This window comes from Leguminivora glycinivorella, chromosome Z, assembly GCF_023078275.1.
Source record: "Leguminivora glycinivorella isolate SPB_JAAS2020 chromosome Z, LegGlyc_1.1, whole genome shotgun sequence".
NCBI lineage: Eukaryota > Metazoa > Arthropoda > Insecta > Lepidoptera > Tortricidae > Leguminivora > Leguminivora glycinivorella.
This window is the reverse complement of record NC_062998.1, coordinates 10,649,308-10,668,651: the sequence shown is the minus strand read 5'-3', so window position 1 is coordinate 10,668,651 and position 19,344 is coordinate 10,649,308. Positions and strand designations below refer to the sequence as shown.

The window sequence follows — 19,344 nt, the reverse complement described above, 5'->3', positions numbered from 1 at the left end:
GAACTAGGTTTAAAGGTAGCGTATAATTTTCTCGTACATTTTGGGGAAATCAAATTTTTGGTGCTGGCAATTCAGGAGGAACACTGGATTCAAACATTTTAGCCAAGTAGCTTTATTAATTCTTTATCAATATCTTCTGAAGACAGTTTATAAAAGCCACTTAGCATTCAAAAAATCACAGTTACATTGTTTCATACGATGTAACAATTTTTATTTCCATGCTTTTTATTAAGTTAATTATAAAACTGCTGTTTCATCCCGCTTCCATGATTCAGCCAGCCTAGTATCCAAATGAATTAAAAAATAACTTAGTTGTCAATCTTTCCACCAGAGTTCGCTTCGCTGCGTCTTTGTGACGTCACTCTATTGATTGAAAGGAGATCGTCTTTTAGAGACGCCATCTTAAAAATAAAGTGATATAAGTTTCGGTAGGATAGATTATATTAAAAATCCAAAGTAATCTCCTATAAGACATTAGTAATCGAGCTTAGATATTATTAATATTGTGATATCAGGTATAACGGACCAAGGTACATTTCTATTTTGCTTTTGTTATTACATGAATTTTTTGAAATTAGTTTGTTATTTACCGTTCTTCTGCTTCAGTCCTGTCTAGTACCGTTATTACGAGCTAGATTCTTCATATCCGCAATAGAAATTATTTCTAAACTTATTGGCAAGATTGTGTTTAAAATTTAATGCTATAAAAACTAAAAGTGATCGATCCAGCATTCGTTGTACGGATGTAACACGTCAATAAAGACCTCGAAGGGCAGGGCTCCAATTTATTGTCCTATCAGTGCTGTGAAAGTGATTTCTGTTCCTGTGATCTGTGGCGTCTATTATACGGTGTCTACTTAGTTAACAGTTATTCGTTACAGCGTATTACAACTACAAAACCCCGACTATTGTAACTTGTAGTTAGAATTGTATCACGACCTTAGCTTAGCGGAATTTGGTTTACTGTTATGCGAGTGATTAACTAATTTGGTGTAAAGTGTTGAGTTGCGTTGGTTGCAGTTGGTGGTCAGTTGCGAGGGTGACCTCCTGATGGTGTGTATATCGCAGCATGTCTGCACTCTCGACGCCGGGCGGCGGAGGCACTTCGGCGCAGAGCAAGCCGACGTCCGGCAAGCAAAAGTATCAGAAGTTGGACATCAATAGCTTGTACTGTACCAACAAAGTAAGTGATACTACTTTTGTGCATCAGCTTTTTCATACATACTTAACTCTGCTATTTTGTAATGAGTAATTATGTTTTGATATATGTGACTATGTATTTTAAGCATTTCATTGTTACTTCCAAACAGTAACATCAATAATCACACAGCTAAACCAGACAGCTGTGTGATTGATGTTACTGTTTGGAAGTAACAATGAAATGCTTAAAATACATAGTCACATACTAAAAAATCACCTGACAAACAGTTAAAAGTTAGACCAGGGATTTTTATTCCTATCTTTTCTTTGAATTAAATATAATATCTGGTCTGAGGTTCTAGTTAGTAAGTTTCATCTTGATGCTGTATTCAGTTTACAAGATGCAGATTTCTTTTGGTTGTTAATTTTACCTGTGTAAGCAAGAAGCACTGTTCTCATTGTTCCACATAGAATTGATACAGTATGTTGCTCAACAAAATGTAAACTTGTTACTCATTGCAATTATTATGTTTAATATTTGTTACTCAACAGTACATATTATAGAATTAAGTCTTTAGCCAAGAGATTATAGGATGTAGTCTGTTTATGACACCTGAAGTACCACTTGAAATAGTATAGATGCTCCTCCCAAATGGCACTTTTAACATACAAATTCAGATAAGAAGTCAATTGAATTTTAAAGTATAATTTTATACTTATCAAGAGATGACAGTCCAGCTGCCATTCATGTCTAATTGAGGTCTCAGTTTAGAGGCCATTTCCTACTTTCAATACAAATTGTGCAATAGAGAGGAACAGAATCTTTCTAAACTGTAAAAAATAACCTTCAGCTAAGTAACAAGTAGTTACTGCAGTTATTTTTTATTGGAACTTAGTGGCAGTCAAAGAAATCTCAAGTGTCACTGTTTTCAGTCCATTTTAATTTTTAATTGTAAATCTATATCTTATATTTAAGTAGATTAGTAAAAGACGAATTTCATATTTCTAAAAAAAATTAATCAATGTGGCAAATATTTTTCAGCAACAAAAGTTCACATGATTCAATAATTATGGTTCCTATATCTTATACTTTTAAACGAGCAATTCTTGTATATTTATTTATTTATATATTTATTTACACTGACGATCTCGGAAACCGCTCTAACGATTTCGCAGAAATTTGTTATATGGGGGTTTTTGGGGGTGAAAAATCGGTCTAACTTATCCTTAGGTCCCGGAAAACGCGAATCTTCGAGTTTTCATGCGTTTTCTTCGCGTGCCATCTCGTGTGCAGTAGTTGTACTGTTAAGACAGAATTCTTTCGGTCGATGTAAGTACTATTTATTGCAAACACTAGATGGCGACACAGGTCAAGGCTAAAACGAATAGAAAAATACACTATTTGAGTTTTTGTGGCGAAATGCGCGCCATCTCGTGTGGAGTAGTTGTGTTGTTAAGGCTGAGAATTCTTTCGCTCGATGTAGGTACTATTCATTTTTGAACTAGATGGCGACACATGTCAAGGATACGAACAGAACCGAGCGAAGCTCGGTTGCCCAGATATTTGTATAAAATACATGAATATTTTCCATCTCTTCCAGAACGAGAGCTCTGAACCATCGTCTGTGAAATCTCAACTAAGCCGTAAACATGGAATGCAAAGTCTTGGAAAAGTACCCTCAGCCCGACGTCCACCTGCCAACTTGCCTTCTTTGAAAACTGAAACTGGACAAGATCCTAACACTAAGTAAGCATAACTACTATTTTATTAGATCCCGTCCCGTTACATAAAACATCCACCATTAGCTGACTGATTAATGCAATTACATTCTCTGCACATACTTACCTTCCAATGTCCGGGTAATTTTTGTACATTTTAGCCATAGTTCTTTACAATTTCTGCATTCTAATTTGATATCTTAAGCTTGTGCAATGACTTTGAAATCTTGGTAAAAAAATATTATTGAATATATGTATATAATAAACTCTCAACTCTCAGGTATTCTACTATTTTAATATGAGCATTTTTTTCAGCGCTGTCTCTACTGCTGCCACAACTGCCCCTGCACCAGCAACATGCACTACTCAGACTACGGTAAGAAAATTTGATTATTTCATCAATGACTTGGCAGGAGGAACCCTACGAGCCTCGAGAAGATTTCAGTCCCCCTCAGTTGGGAGGGGGTATCCACTATGGGACCGGCAAGAAACTCGGCGGGCAACTTCTTTTCAAAACATTACATCTTATAATTAACATGCATTAAATAACAACATACAGTTTAACATGCAAAAGTATTCATCAAAGAATATGAACAGACTAGGTACTCTATATCAATTTCAATAATAAATTATATTATTGCTTAATAATACGTCGTTCTTCTTCAGAGAAAACATATCAAATTGTCATAGAAGAAAAAGATAATATGAATCTCAATATCATTAAATATGTAATTTACCTACACAACATAAAATATAAAATATTTGATGTGCTTTCTTATCTGAACTGTGTCCTCTATACATAATACAATTATTTTAATTGCTATTCGTTTTTTTGTAGTTTCTGGTTCGGGCCATGCATGTTTGTCTGTCAAATAGTCCTCGACTCTGTAATAAGCCTTTAACATCAATGATTTTTTTAAGTAGTTCTTAAGAGCTGGGAGGGGTAATCTCAAAGCAGTGTCAGGTAACTTATTATAAAAATGAATGCATTGCCCAACAAATGACTTCTGTACTTTACGGACACGAAACTTCTTTATGGCAAGCTTATTTTTGTTTCTAGTGTTATAATTATGGATATCAGAATTCTTAGTGAAACAGTCTAAATTCTTAACAACATAAATTATACTATCATAAATGTATTGGGAAGCTACAGTTAAGATATTAATTTCTTTGAAGAGTTCTCTTACTGATTCACGTGTTCCTAAGTTGTAAATAGAACGAATGGCTCTCTTTTGTAATACAAAGATAGTCTGTATGTCAGCTGCTTTGCCCCAAACCAGAATACCGTATGACATTACACTGTGAAAATAACTATGATACACTAGGCGAGCTGTCTCAACATTAGTCAGTTGCCTGATTCTCCTAACGGCGTATGCGGCTGAACTTAATTTGCTTGCTAGTTTCTTTATATGAGGACTCCATTGTAGATTTTTGTCCAATGTTAAACCAAGAAACAGTGTTGTATCTACCATCTCTAAGCATTCATCATTCAAAAGTATTTTTGTATCGATTGGTTTAACATTCGGCAGAGAAAATCGAATACATTTGGTTTTCTTAGAATTAAGAAGTAAATTGTTGACAGTAAACCACTGCAGTACATCAGCTAACGTGCTATTAATTACATTGTAATCCGTAGATTTTCGGTCAACATTAAAAAGCAGTGATGTATCATCAGCAAAAAGTACTATTTCACAAAAGTTTTTCACTATACATGGCAAATCATTTATATAAACCAAAAACAGGAATGGACCTAAAATTGAGCCTTGTGGCACTCCTAATTGGACTACAGTCCCGCTAGAGCGAGTTTTGTTAACAACTACTGTTTGTGTTCTATTGCTAAGGTAAGAAGACATAAAGTTTAGGGCATTTATAGACAAACCATAGTGTTCTAATTTCAAAATGAGCGTTCCATGATCCACACAATCAAAGGCTTTTGAAAGATCAGATGTGACAATTCTTCCTGATTGGTTCCAATTTCCAATGTGTGTGCCATTCACATGGGTGTTGCAGTTATTTGAACACTGACACTGTCGAAGATAGCTACACTGGGTTTGACCTTACACTTAAAGTTCATTGACCCCCAGAAATGAACTTTTAAGTATGAACCTTGAACTTTAAAGTTCATTAACTTCCATAAATTAAGAGGAACAAGTTTCAGGTTCCTTTAGCATTCCTTTGTATCAGTATTTTACCAGCTTTTCTTAGAAACTTAATGAAACTATATTTAAATTGTTTATATTACTTTTGTCTAAACCGACCTCAGGCTCCCATGAGCCGTGGTAAATACCGGGAAAACGCAAGAGGATGATGATCCCATATTCTCAAAATAGCTTGTTTCCTAAATCCCTTTTGCAGCATGGAATCATAACAGCATTTATAACTTCTAGCGGGTTAGTTTATAAATTCTACTGTTATGTATAGAAACCTTACGTCATTCTCGTAAAGTACTGTAAGCTGCTATAAGAAATCCATCCTAAATTACATTAGTACAGTTTTTATGACTACAGTTATCCTATCAAGTGACATTGGTATCCAACTTCTTGAAATTGACCATACCAACTTGAAAATCAATGTATAAAGCAACAATTAAGCAATGTATATACAAAAAAGCCTACAACATCAAATTAATCCCTTGCCTATTAAATTGTATTCTATTTCACAGTAAAATCTCCTCAAACATTGAACGGGGCTTAATAATTATTCGCGATCAACCACAGCATGCATAATATTTACGTATGGGAACTCGTCTGCTTAATTTTGTCTACTTTTACAGCCTGTACATGACTGCAGGAGTTACTCAAGTAAATTAACAATAACTACGTATATACGTATAGATATAAGAATCGACATGGGCTGTAATGCCAAAACAGGGCGTAGTATCCAACTTTGAAATACAGCACGCTGTGTGGAATTCCACATGTAAAATTGCAATTGTATGTTGTAACCTCACTCTCTTTGTAAACGTATCATAAAGTGTGTAATATGTGGCTACTAAGTCCAAATACATGAAGTGCTGTGTCATATTGCACTTGCGGGGACAAATTTAACGCCGGCGACCGTGGGACGCTGACGCTTGCACACTGCACACACAGCACCAGTATAACATTCAGTGCTTACAGCCCCACTATATGGTACTCGACTATAGGGGATGCAAACGTAGGCAACGAATGGGAAAACAACAAAGTCATGTTACCAACTGACAGAAGAGGAGACACCTAGACATTTTTTGATGTATCGTTGTGTCTATAATATTTACTACTTAGGTATGAACTGATCGCTTGTTAACTTGGTAGCGCGGAGAAAGCTGATATCGTTGCCTTATTTAAACTTTGTTAGATTAAAGTAATGTATAGGCTGCCACGTTAGTAGGTACAAAGCTATGATGCAATGTTCAGTGAAAGTCGTGGAATCATATCTTTTTTGCTAAGTCTGCAGAGATGGGCCGAATATTCGGTAAATATTTGGTATTCGGTATATTCGGCAAGTTTTTCAATGTTCGTATTCGGCCGAATAGTTCGGTTATATTGCCGAATATTTACAGAATAAACAAAGTAAATAAATAGCGTAAGTTTTTTTGTAATTCATCGGATAATGACATCCTATTTCAGCATTCTAAGAAATCACCAAAGGGAGTTAAAAATGCGTTAAAATATAACTACCTACAATAATTAATTAATTATGCTAGAAATTAAAATAACGTAGCTTAAGATACAAAACCAAAATTTTCTTATGCACTAAATTATAGGAATATTAAGAGCCTTAGTACCCTTTACTTACCAATCATTGAGAAGTTTTTAAATCTAATCCAGGATTTAAAATATGGCGGAACCGAATATTCGGCCGAATGTTTGGTTTGGTAACAGCTGAACCGAATGTTCGGCCCACAGATGTCATAATATACCATAGATCAAGCAAACGTATCTACTTAGCGTGTCAAATGAACTCAGTGAAATCCACTGAGTTGTCCGTCTTTAATCGCAGCTTGCAGCTTTCGGGCGTCAATTTTTGTAAGTTGAAGTCAATCAAAACATAAAAAATGCCTCGTTACGTGATATTCAATTGCAACAACACAAAAATTATGAACAATCAAGAGCCTGAGACATATTTAAAATTACAGGCAAGACACAACTTCAGTACAAAATTTGACACGCTCGGCCCCTATACAAATAGATGAACTTGTTTCTTCTATATAAATAAAGTTCTGTGGTTCGGCCGAATATTCGTATTCGGCAAAGTCCGTATTCGGCCCATCTCTAGTCTGCATATATTTTGATAGATGAATGTAACTACAATCGAGTTCATAAATATGTGTACATTTCTTCACTTTAATTTGTTGCAATAAGGTGAAAAAATGTACACATATTTCTGAACTCGACTGTACCTTTTTTAATATACACCAGTCTGATAATGGCATACTGCACCTTGTATGCTAACTGCGCGCCGTCTGCATCTCAATTGAAACGTGGGCGTACAGTTTCCATACAAGTTTCAGTTGAGTTACAGTCTAACATTAGAAAATCTAAAGCCTAAAACAATATTTCCTAGTATAATTTTTATTTGTAGGTACATATTTTCAATTTTTCATTAACTAGAAATAGAAAATATTGCTAATATTATTTGAATAAAGTCATGCAATGCGACTTTTTACTCGTTATACATATAAAACTTCATTATTATAGCCTTAACCGAGATATTGAACATTGTGATTTTATTAAATTACGACATCTACACAATATACTGATTTGAAACAAAGACACACTGTAATGGAAAGGCAAAGGCACACTATTTGATAAATGGCGTTAGTACAAAATCATATAAAATGGAAGAGTAAACTCCATCGAGTTGGCTTCTACCGTAGTTAACGGGAACTGGTTGATTACAGGCGGTTGGATAATTGCAGCCGATTACTCGGCATCCTTGCCCGCCTGCGCCCAATGGCCGCCAAATCACAACTTACAATCTGCTGTCAACTCTATTACATTTGAATTATAAATATGATTCATTTCAGTTTCTAAATAGGTACTACCTACATGATATATAATTGAATGCATTAAAACCCTCATATTTCAGAACAGTGAAACATATTCAAGCATAAGATATTTAGAATCATGTTGCACACGATCTATTTAAGAGAACACGTGGCAGACTACTTGAGTCGTTTTGAATTTCATGAAGTTTCCAGCTTTGCGAATGTTTTTATTATTGCTTTAGCGCGCGAATGTTGATATAATTTGAGTGGTCCAATGGGCGGCCGGAGCGGCGCGCACGCTCTCCAGCGACGCCGCTATGCGCATGCACAAAGTTATCGATCGTGACTATCTTTTTTCTCTTTGAGTATTCTATCTTATTTTCTAACAAAGTATCTTGGTAGCTACTGTCAGCTTTCCCCACGTTTTTCGATGCCCGCCCTCGACCTACAGGAGTGGTCATCGTGACTAGGTAGATTTGAATTCGTTTCTGAATGTCTCGCCGTGTGAGCTGCGTTGAATAACTGACCTAACCTAATTAATCAGTCTCTGCTGTACTTGATGTTTTTTGGTGTTATATTAGAGCGCATGGTTGTTGACTATTACTATTACTTTCACTTGACTTCGCTATCTATGTGCGATGTTGGTCGGCAATGCCGACATGTATTGGAATGTTATTGCGAGGTGCGCAGTTAGTGCAGGCGCGGTGCAGTGCCGCGCCGGTTGCTGCATGCGCTTCGCTGGACTTTGACGGATACTCTACATCACACACGAAAACTGCAACAAGCCTTTTACTCAAACGTTATTTATCGAAAAATACCCGATTTGTCTGTTTTGAATGTTCCATATGTGACACCGGCTGCTATTTGTACAACGCTATGTTCCGGCCTAAAAAATCTATTAACTGGATACTATCCAGTTATGGCATTTTAAATAATGATCATATGAATAAATATACAGTAAAAAATACATATTTACTTTGTCTTTGTATGTCACAAATCGTCCACAAGTCATTGTCAGGGGCCCGTTTCTCGAAAGGTACAAGGTCCAGAAACGGGCCCCAGGTCGTTCACTTTTGACCGTAAATACTACAATGTAATTTTATGTTTCTAAAGTTTTTTTAAATACCTACAGCTAGTAGATATTTACTATTTAATATCTTTTTAATATTATTACGTACTTTCCTTAGGTTTTTGAAGCGTTTAAAAGACAAGAGATGATAGAGTACCCCTAACAGTTGTTTCAACAATCAATTTTCATTGTCAATAGGCTAGTTTCCTATCCTTAAAACAAAATATTTTATGCAGTGCACGAAATAAATCACCACATAATTAGAAGAAAAATATGGACAGTAGTTATGTTTAAACATAATTTCTATTTAATAAGTCAAAGAGAAAGATATAAAAGTAAATGAATTGACCGTGACGTCACTCAGTATTTCATACAGTCGGTTCATCTTTACTTGTCCTATCATGTAAACAAACGAAACGTCAAATATGATCAAAGACAATTACTAGTGATTGGAAATGTCGATAAAATGATGTATTAACGATAATTTGTAAATAAACGCTGCTAACGTCATCAGAGGATTTTCAATTTTACGTCACACAATATCTATGTAAAAACCAAAATTTAATTAGGTTTCGTCGCCTTTGCAACAATCCTATGGAAAAGGCTAATACAGTACCAGTAAAGGCTAGTACCTAACATTAACACTAATACAACAAAAAATATACTGATATAATATTTATTGTAAAGAGGTAATAAAAACTTAAAAAAAGTCGGTTAATAAATCTGATAAATTATTGTAATTAATATCAACACATTTTTTCCAAGCTATACAAACTCAAACGTTAATATCGATCGTTCATAACGATAAGTTGTCATCTCAACATTACGAGTCATAGACAATCTAGACTTCGTAATGTCAGGAGTTTTTGATGTCATCCGTTCGTTATTACAATTATTGATGAAAATCGTTATAGAAATGATATTTTTCAGTGGTTTTTTTGATTGATTTCAATACTTTGTGAGTTTCTTTAAGTGTATAATAACATTTTTAGTGATGGTTAATGTGCAATTCCAGAGAAAAGTGAGATAATGTTTTCCAGCAGTGTTTGTATACATGATTGGACAAGTATGGTTGAACTGAGTATAGTAAATATTAGCAAATCGTTTTGACAGTTCTTAAAAAGAAGCTGCTTTGACTAGTAGGAAACTCGCCTATTTTTTGCCAACAATTTACCTTTAAATTCGATACCAATTGAGATGACATGGATTTTGAATGTTGTCCTGACCTATTTTACTGAAAAGAAATACAACGATTTCCCATTGCCGTAATATTGAAATAATTCAATATCGCTCTCAACTTAGCTTAGAAACACTTAATCAAGTAATCAATATTTACTAAAACAAGGCAAGTATAAAGTATTTATAAAATCGTTGCTTTCTAAGACTGACGCAGGAAACAAGTGCTACGAGTAACAACAAAAAGTTGACTGACCTATCTTATTATCGATGTACTAGAAGTCACGTTTATCATAGTATTCATTTGGTTATCCAGCTAATAAAGGAACAAGATAATTTTACTGCCACTGCGTTACTTGTTTGTGAAAGCATGACTACTTATAGTTTTTTTTATGTTGAATGTCAATGTTATGTCTAAAAAATATTTTAAACCAAAAAGATTTTATGTATATTCACAGTGTATAGTCCATCTATTGTTCACCTCATCTCCGTGAATTATGTACTCGTATGTATTTGCAATTTTTATCGACAGAGTTGTTATCGATCGAGAACGACCGTAAAACTTCTACTTTACTTTAAACATGGTAATAAGGAAACGAAGTAATCAATTTTTATTTTCACTTGTTGGCATGGTTATGATCAGTCGCCTGAGATAGCGTTTGTGTATGTATGGCCTTTATAATGACAAAACTTTTCCTTTTACGACAGACAGCCAATATCTATTTCTGGGCAACCAATAGCAATACATAGTAGAAAGTAGTATTACATTTCTTCTAACAAACTGTGCTATTAAGGCCTGACTCGTAACGGATTTGTCAAATTCAAAACTGTTTTAACGGTACCAGAGCCGGCCGAATCAAAGTATGTTTTTCTATAATGTGTTTAAAATGTATTTAAAATTTATTATTTATTAGTAAATTCATCATTCTCCATTTCTCCTCGCTCATGTTGTAAGTTTTGTTGTATGCCCTCCATCGTACATCCGACAGTGTTTTTCGACACATTCTTAGTTTTAGTCCTATCAAGGACTATCTTTTTTTAAATATTTTGGTGGCTTATGGTTGGTGTCATTTAAATGAATGAATTTCTTAGACACTCCATCCTATTCCGATTAATAGGTGAATACTATGAGACTTCGTTAAATTAAGTTTTTTACCCGATTTGAAGAGCGTTGGCTTTAGCAAGCTGCTGGCTTCATAACTGTGGTGGATGATATCCAGCTATTGTCAGAATAAAGTTGAAAGATCATATTATTAAATAAAATCTGCGAACAGCTTCGTTCAGCAGTTTTTGTTGTAGATTTTTTATCGAAAAGTGGTTACTTTGCTTTAAATGCTTAGTAACGGACACTGCATCGACTGAATTCCTAGTAAAGTGGATATTTGGAGACTCATCTACATTATCATTGTTTCATAGGAATCGTAAAGAAATTGCCTTTCAGATAAGGTATAATGTTGGTTGCCTGGTAGTGTTGAAAATGATTTAAATGCAAGTTTCGTCAACAGGAATCAAGTTTTTGACAGCAATTTGTCGCCGAATTATTTTCAGCGATCACTTTAATTTTATCTATCTAGTTAGTTGAGAATTGCTTTTAAACATGATTCTAACATAATAATTTTGTGAATCTGGCAATTTGAATGGTGTAATGTATATATAAAGTAAGCTAGAAATTATACAAGAAAAAGCACTCTGAATTTGACAAATCCGTTACGAATCAGGCCTTATGACCACCGAGGATCTAATAACAACATTAACAACCATGAAATTGGATTTAGTATTATTTTTGTTTGAAGATATTTTGACTAGTTTGCTCAGAATATATATAAAAACTAAAAAAATGCGAGCTAATTTCGTCGAAATACGTTTGAGCTGTTTCCGATATCCCTTATAGGTGACATAGGTGTATGTCGGAAATCGTAGGCATATCATACCGAAATAATGTCAGGGCCTTCAATCGTGGTTGATGAGAGCTCTCAATGAAAATTTCATAACACAGCTTTTACTGGACAAAACTGATTACATATTGACATCATAGAATACATTCCGCCTGTTATTTAAAGCAGATTGACGGATTTGGCTCAGGAACTACCATTAATACCTCCTGCAGATCCTTTTCTGGTTAGCAATAATAACTCCTAGGAACTGGAGGTCAAGAACTTAGGTAGTTAGGCAACTGATACATATGTATAAGACTATAAATAGCCAAACATGACAAAGATAAAAAATATTTAACACGTTCGAGGCCGGTGACACAGCGTCTGTGATCAAAAAATCCTTACTCCTATGCCAGTGACACATAAGTGTGTTTTAATTTATGAGCCTTTTTGTTGCCTCAAATTAAATAAAAAATGATTGAACATACAGTTATGTTATTCAAAATTAAATCTAAATACGCTTTGGTTTCAAAATTTGTAAGTTTTTGATATTGCACAAGATTACCTTTATACAGTGCCGGGTGGCACAAATATGTGTCATTTTTAAGACAGATTTCAGCGGTTCTCAAAATTTTTATTGGAACTTACTATAGATTGCACAGCCAATATGAAATAAGTTAACAATTTAGTACTAATTTTGTATTAATAGTATTTCGTACGATATTAATAGTATTTCGTACGATTGTAACATAATTAAGATTTTAATAAACCGTGTTTAGGCCAGTTTTACTGACTAAACTTATGGAACTTTTTTATCACAATTAATTTCCAATTTAGGTAATAAATTTTCTTAGTACTTGGATAGGGTTTGAGATCCGGATATCCGAATTATCCGGATATCCGTTGAATTTGAGATCAGGATCCGAGGTCTCATCGGATCCGGATAAAACGGATAATACGGATCCGTTAAACATGGGCATCGATCCACGCCAGAAAGAATTTTCGAATGAAATTTATGAATTATTCCCTGTATTTTGTCGCGTAAAATGTTTATTCACATTTGTTTAATTCAAATACTATAGAATATCAAGCTAGGTTAGGTTCGGTACATTACGCCATGCAATTAATCCATAAAACTATATGTATTAATGTTAACAAACTAAATAAAATGAACAGTAAACCCTGTAAACCATAGTTTTTAAAACTGTTTTCGTTACTAACTGGATGTATCCCGCAGGAATAACGATAAATTATTAATTTTCTATAAAGCAGAAACGGTTGCCATGGATGTTCTTTAGCTTAGTGATTAATTAAAGATCATGGAGGTAATTATGTAATTACATACGTAATCATTTTATTAGCTCATTTCAGATCCAATTTTTTTTGTATTTAATGAGATGGGAGGCAAACTAGCACACCCAAACCACCAGAATAGGGTTGCAAAAAAACGGTTTTTTTTTCTGGCTTGAAAAAAACATTAAAAAAACCGTGAAAAAAAAACAGTTTTTTTTCTGGAGTATGTTTTTTTTTTCTAAAGTACGATATCTCAATATTTGCAAAATAGTTAATTCTTTTATACGGTTTTTTAGACTTAATGTTAACTATTAAACGAATTTAATCAAATCCTTTAATTTCTGGTCTTATAAAAGTTACATTTACGAAATCTGTAGTTGATAGTTATCACCATTTACTGTTGGCAACACCACCGCCTCTCCACGCTACACGCAACATCGGAGATTCCCCAATAAACGTTTGTATACTGAATGTTAATTGAATTAAAATGTACGTTATTGTTATTGAAACACGTTACAACTCACGAAAAACCGTTATTGTCGTATTATTTGTTCATCTGAAAAAAAAAACACATTTAGAAAAAAAACCATGGTGCTCGGTTTTTTTTTCATGTTTTTTTTTCATAATTCTGAAAAAAAACATTTGGTTTTTTTTCTGTTTACAACCCTACACCAGAAGGATTGGAGTGCACCTCCATAATACTTTTTGTGTAGATAATTAGATACATACATATTGACACTCCCGGGTCCAACGCAATAAAATTATATTATTTTAACTTTTTTTCCTACATCTGCAATTTTGCATGGATATCATTATAGGCTGTGGTTACGGATATTTGACGCCCCAGGAAAACGGAGGTACTAGAACAGGTTCACTAGAACAACACTAAATTACCCTGCATTAGCTTATGTATGTTAAACAAAAAATATTGGCCCACTGTTTAATGTTATATGATGTAGAATGGGAGTGACATTCATTGTGAATTTGTAACTTCAAACTAGTAAATCCATTCTGCTTTTTTTTGTAATCATCCTTAAAACCGAATCGATTTATCCGAGTTGAAGTTAAGCGACACAATTGTGTTAAAAGTCCGTATATTTATTATATCGTTTTGTGAGTTTAAATCATTTTATTTCAGTAACAGCAGCTTAGATTTGACGAAACCCCTATAAAAAGTGACCATTTCAACACGGATCCGTTTTATCCTAAATATCCGAATATCCGGATCCGGCAAATTTTAAGATCCGAAAAATCGGCGGATATTGCAAACCCTATACTTGGGGTACTGAACTTGTCTAAAAGGCAGTAAATATGAGAAATTTTGACAAATGTTAATAACTTAAATTATAATAGCAGTATTATTCCCTATTATAGAAATGGACATTTTCGGCCGCCTCCTAAGTATCTATGTGTATAATAATTTATGTTGAGTTCATTAGTGCTAAAGTTTGAGAAACACTGAGTGATAAAGTAATTACTTACGGTTTTCTTCCATTTTGTGAGTTTTAAACTATTTTTCCGTCTTTTTCGAGCATTAGCACCATCCCACAGCACGTCAGAGAGATGACTGACGCCGCGAAATCAAAATAATCGCATTTTAGTAATTTACCTCTGAACTATGCCAGTTGACACATACCTTGTGACCATGTTATTCCTATGCCAGTAACACAAATATGTGACTACGATAATTACGCCCGGCATAGCTAAAGGGCTTAGTGAAACGCTGCCGGCGTCGAACGTGTTAAAGAAACCAACCCGCAGTCTTAGTAGAATAAAGTATTACAGTAAACAATTTCATAATATCACTTGGCCATGAATACTTGCGCCCAGGAAAATGTACGCTTTAGCCACGTCGAGCATGATCTACTAATTACGGCGCACAGCCGTTCCGTTACGTTCGAGGCCAAAACGTAAGTATTTCACAGTTAGGTACATCATATTTTGATGAGTGATGACACTGCCAAGGAGTGGAATTCCTTGCCGGCGGCTATATTTCCGTGCTCATATAACCCGGCAACCTTCAAATCAAGGGTGAACAGGCATCTTCTGGGCGAGCTCACTCCATCGTAGGCCACGTCTTTGCCTTCGGCTAGTCAGTGGCCAAGGGTAAGCCCATTTATAAAAATAAAAAACTTGAAGAAGGAAAAATATTTACGTGCATCGAAATTTGCCATACCATTATTGTATTGCATATGATGTAGCTGATGATGAGTATTGAATAAACCGGCGCGAATGTTTAACAACAGTTTTATAAGTATGAGTCATACAATTGTTGTCTTTCTGTTATATGAATTCAGCTTGGATATGAATAAAACGAACTCCAGTAGCAATTTATAATGCATACAATTGAGTTCCAGTAAAATATCAATGATTATTAGGCGGGTCACATTGTCACAGACTGCGCTGCTGTACGGGGAAATTTCTGACTGGGATATATAGACGGTCAAGCTAACCTTGTCACTAAAAAGGGCACGAAAATTCAAATTTCACTTTCAATCTAACCTTCGATTTTAAATATTTTTGTAGGGCACGCACTTTATGAAGACAATTGGCCGGTGAGCCCTACATTTTTCAAATTGACCACCTTTTTCGTGCTTGACCGTCTTAACCTATTAATAATGAAGCAAAGATAAAGCTAATATTTTTTTGCGCAGAAGTTGATGCCCTAATAATCTTTGGCTAGCCAGTATCTATTAGGCAAACATGCTTGCGAAGGTTTCCGATTTTAATAAATAATAATAAATATTGGGGACACCTTACACAGATCAACTTAGCCCCAAACTAAGCAAAGCTTGTACTGTGGGTGCTAAGCGACGATATACTAGCCCCGATGCAGAAAAGTTCGTCTAGTAATACAGAAATATTTTGTTTATTCTAATAACGTTTACACATGTAGGTATATTCTAATGTGAATATTGTCTAACTTTTTGTAATCTCAATCTTCTGTCTATTTATTTTCTTAAGTATTATTGTTATATGAACATTATTTTTTAAACCAAATCTTGACGTGTAAAACGGCTTTACAAATAAATGAGTATGAGTATTTGAGTGAGTATATCACGACCCAGTAGTGAGAATTGTAAAAAGTACTCTAATATAGTTTATTTTGATTGTAAAATAAAGTTGCATGTGACTTATATTATTAAAAAAAAGACCTTTAAGGCTGCTTTCAAAAAAAAAACGTCAAAAGAATGTAAAATTGATAGTTTTAGTCGGTGAAATACTACACTTTCCGTTATCCAATAGATTTATTTAATTCAAGTTCCAGTTAGAGCATCTTATTATCTTGATTTTTATAAGACTGGATTTTTGAAAACTAACTCACTAAATTAATTATGAATTTTTCTCTAATGCACGTTTAGAAAAACGCACGTATAGAGCTGAATCAGTCGATCTTATTTGTAAAATTTGGACAATTTTGAATATTAAAACGGGTAAATTTATAATTCGTATATCCTGTACCACAATCATTTCAGACTAGATTTTTATTTTAAGTTTTTGAAAAAGAGTAAACTAGCCTAAGGCGAATTCAATTTTTTTCAGAAATTACCTAAAATTAAGTGACAATTTCTTTGAAAATCTACATCACATCGAAGTAAGTTTTGTACTAAATTAATCTGCAACGTTTACTTAAATTGCTGTTATGCCTTAGTGATTATAAATTGCTATTATTGATTTTTGCTAATTTTTTGAAAACGAGCCTTCACCGGTACAATTATTACCACTTTTGGACATTTTCTCATATTTTGTTAGATCAAGTAGAAAAAGTCCTATAATGTGATATATATTTATAAACTACTCGCAAAGCCCTTTAATTTGATACCACACATGGTATGATCAAGCGCTCGGTTGCGATTTCACTATTTTTAACACGAAAGCCCTCTTAAAAAAATGTTGTCTTAATCACGTTCTCCTCTCCTATAGCAGTTCTGCATGCATAGGCTTTAAGATTTGTTTTTGTTTATTAGCAGAACTTGTTACTTTCCTTGGGCCGCCTTACATCAGTCATGTCATGTATTATAATACCCATCGATAAAAGATAAAATAAAAATCGTCATTTTCTTCCTTTCAGTATCAATGATATTTCTTGTATTTAGATTTAGTTATTGTACAACACTGCCATAAAAAATAAACTAGATTAGTATTAGTATTAAACATGAATGGTTTTAGAACTAAGACACAGAAGGAGAACCTCAAAAAATGGTCTGACTAGACGAAAACATATGCATCGGGGCTAGTACATACTCAAATAGATAAATACATACTTATATACATAGAAAAAATCCATGACTCAGGAACAAATATCTGTGCTCATCACACAAATAAATGCCGATTCGAACTCAGGACTGCGACTTAGCAGGCAGGGTCACTACCGACTGAGCCAGTCCGGTCGTCGGTTTTGCTGTATCGATTACGATATCGAAACCGCTTTTGATGCGGGTTATAATTTAACTTCAAGGTATTTTACAAGATTTTATTTTACCTTCGTCTGTCTGTGTGGTCCTAATCAAATCTTGCGAGATCAATTCTACCAATTTCTTGCTCATTGTGTTCCTACTTCACACACCTCCATTGTAAGGATTGATTTATACCGCAATGTAATAAAACCCGTATGCGAGTACTCGTACCGTCTAAATGGGCTCTAAGGCATATCATGACGTAACCATGCTGATCGGATGATGGATACTGGACGTGGTTATAGGAATTATGAACATCCCAATGCGACGTCATCGTGCTTGCGTTTGAGAAAATTATACCCGTCACGATCAATGATGGCGTGGTAGTAGTGGTAGTGGCAGACATGTTTTGGAAGCACTTAGCAATTATGTAACGTTTGAGTAAAATAAATACTGTAAAAAGATATTTATTCAATTAAATAAATATTGGAGGACACCTTACACATATCAACCTAACCCCAAACTAATCAAAGCTTGTGCTATGGATGCTAGGCGACGATATACATACTTATATACCTATAGATAAATACATACTTATATGTACATAGACCACATCTATGACTCAGGAACAAATATCTGTGTTCATCACACAAATTAGAGATGGGCCGAATACGAATATTCGGCCGAACATTCGGTTCAGCTGTTACCGAACCGAACATTCGGCCGAATATTCGGTTCCGCCATATTTTAGATCCTGGCTTAGAGTTCAAAACTTTTCAATGAATTGTTAAAGGCTCTTAATGTTCCTGTAATTTGGTGCATAAGAAAATTTTGGTTTTTGTTTCTTAAGCTACGTTATTTTTATTTTTTTACATAGTTATTGTAGGTACTTACTTATATTTTAACGCATTTTATCTCCCTTTGGTGGTTGGTAGAGTAGAATGCTGAAATAGGATGTCATTATGCGATGAAAAACGAAACAACTTACGCTATTCATTTACTTTGTTTATTCGGTAAATATTCGGCAATATAACCGAACTATTCGGCCGAATACGAACATTGAAAAACTTGCCGAATATGCCGAATACCGAATATTCGGCCCATCTCTAACACAAATAAATATATTCTCAGGGTTCACTAAACGATCTACCAACAGTTATTTCATCGACAAATAAGGATTTAGAACGAATTTGTGAATGGAGTAACAGTTACGGACTGAATGTTAATCCTAGTAAAACTCAAGCCATCGTTATTGGGAGCTCTAAGCTGATATCGCGACTGGACCTTGGTACTTTGCCACCACTAATCTTCAACGGAGTTTTAATTCCTTTCTCTGGTCACGTGAAAAATCTAGGCATTATTATGGACAGTACATTTTCCTGGGTACCCCAGCTTAGTGAAATTAGCAGGAAGGTGTTTGGATCAGTGGCTTCTCTGAGGCGACTTCGCAACTTTCTTCCTATCCCCACAAAAATTGCGCTTACTCAGGCGTTGCTCCTTCCAATCTTGGATTACGCTGATGTTTCCTATCTTGATCTATCCGAAGAGCAACTCAATAAGCTGGATCGTATTCAGAACGTCTGTATACGTTTCATTTTTGGTTTGCGCAAATTCGATCATATGTCTAGCTTTCGATCGCAGCTGAAGTGGCTCCCCATTCGTCGCAGACGTAACCTTCATATACTTTCTCTCCTTTATAATATACTG

At 34.6% G+C, this 19,344-nt stretch overlaps 1 protein-coding gene across 6 annotated transcripts in view; it reads left to right on the top strand.

Moving 5' to 3' along the window:
- Positions 1-381: 381 nt before the first annotated feature.
- The window catches only part of LOC125241687 (protein PRRC2A-like), a 46,053-nt gene continuing 27,090 nt past the window's right edge, over positions 382-19,344 (top strand). For 5 of the 6 annotated variants that reach the window (XM_048150270.1, XM_048150271.1, XM_048150268.1 and 2 more), the window contains exons 1-4: positions 382-530; positions 1,021-1,183; positions 2,742-2,887; positions 3,175-3,235. In XM_048150270.1, coding sequence (XP_048006227.1) covers positions 1,070-1,183; positions 2,742-2,887; positions 3,175-3,235 — 321 coding nt within the window. In that variant the 5' untranslated portion in view covers positions 382-530; positions 1,021-1,069. Of the gene's footprint in view, positions 531-747; positions 850-1,020; positions 1,184-2,741; positions 2,888-3,174; positions 3,236-19,344 lie in introns of those variants that run through there. The other variant, XM_048150269.1, reaches the window with a different exon arrangement.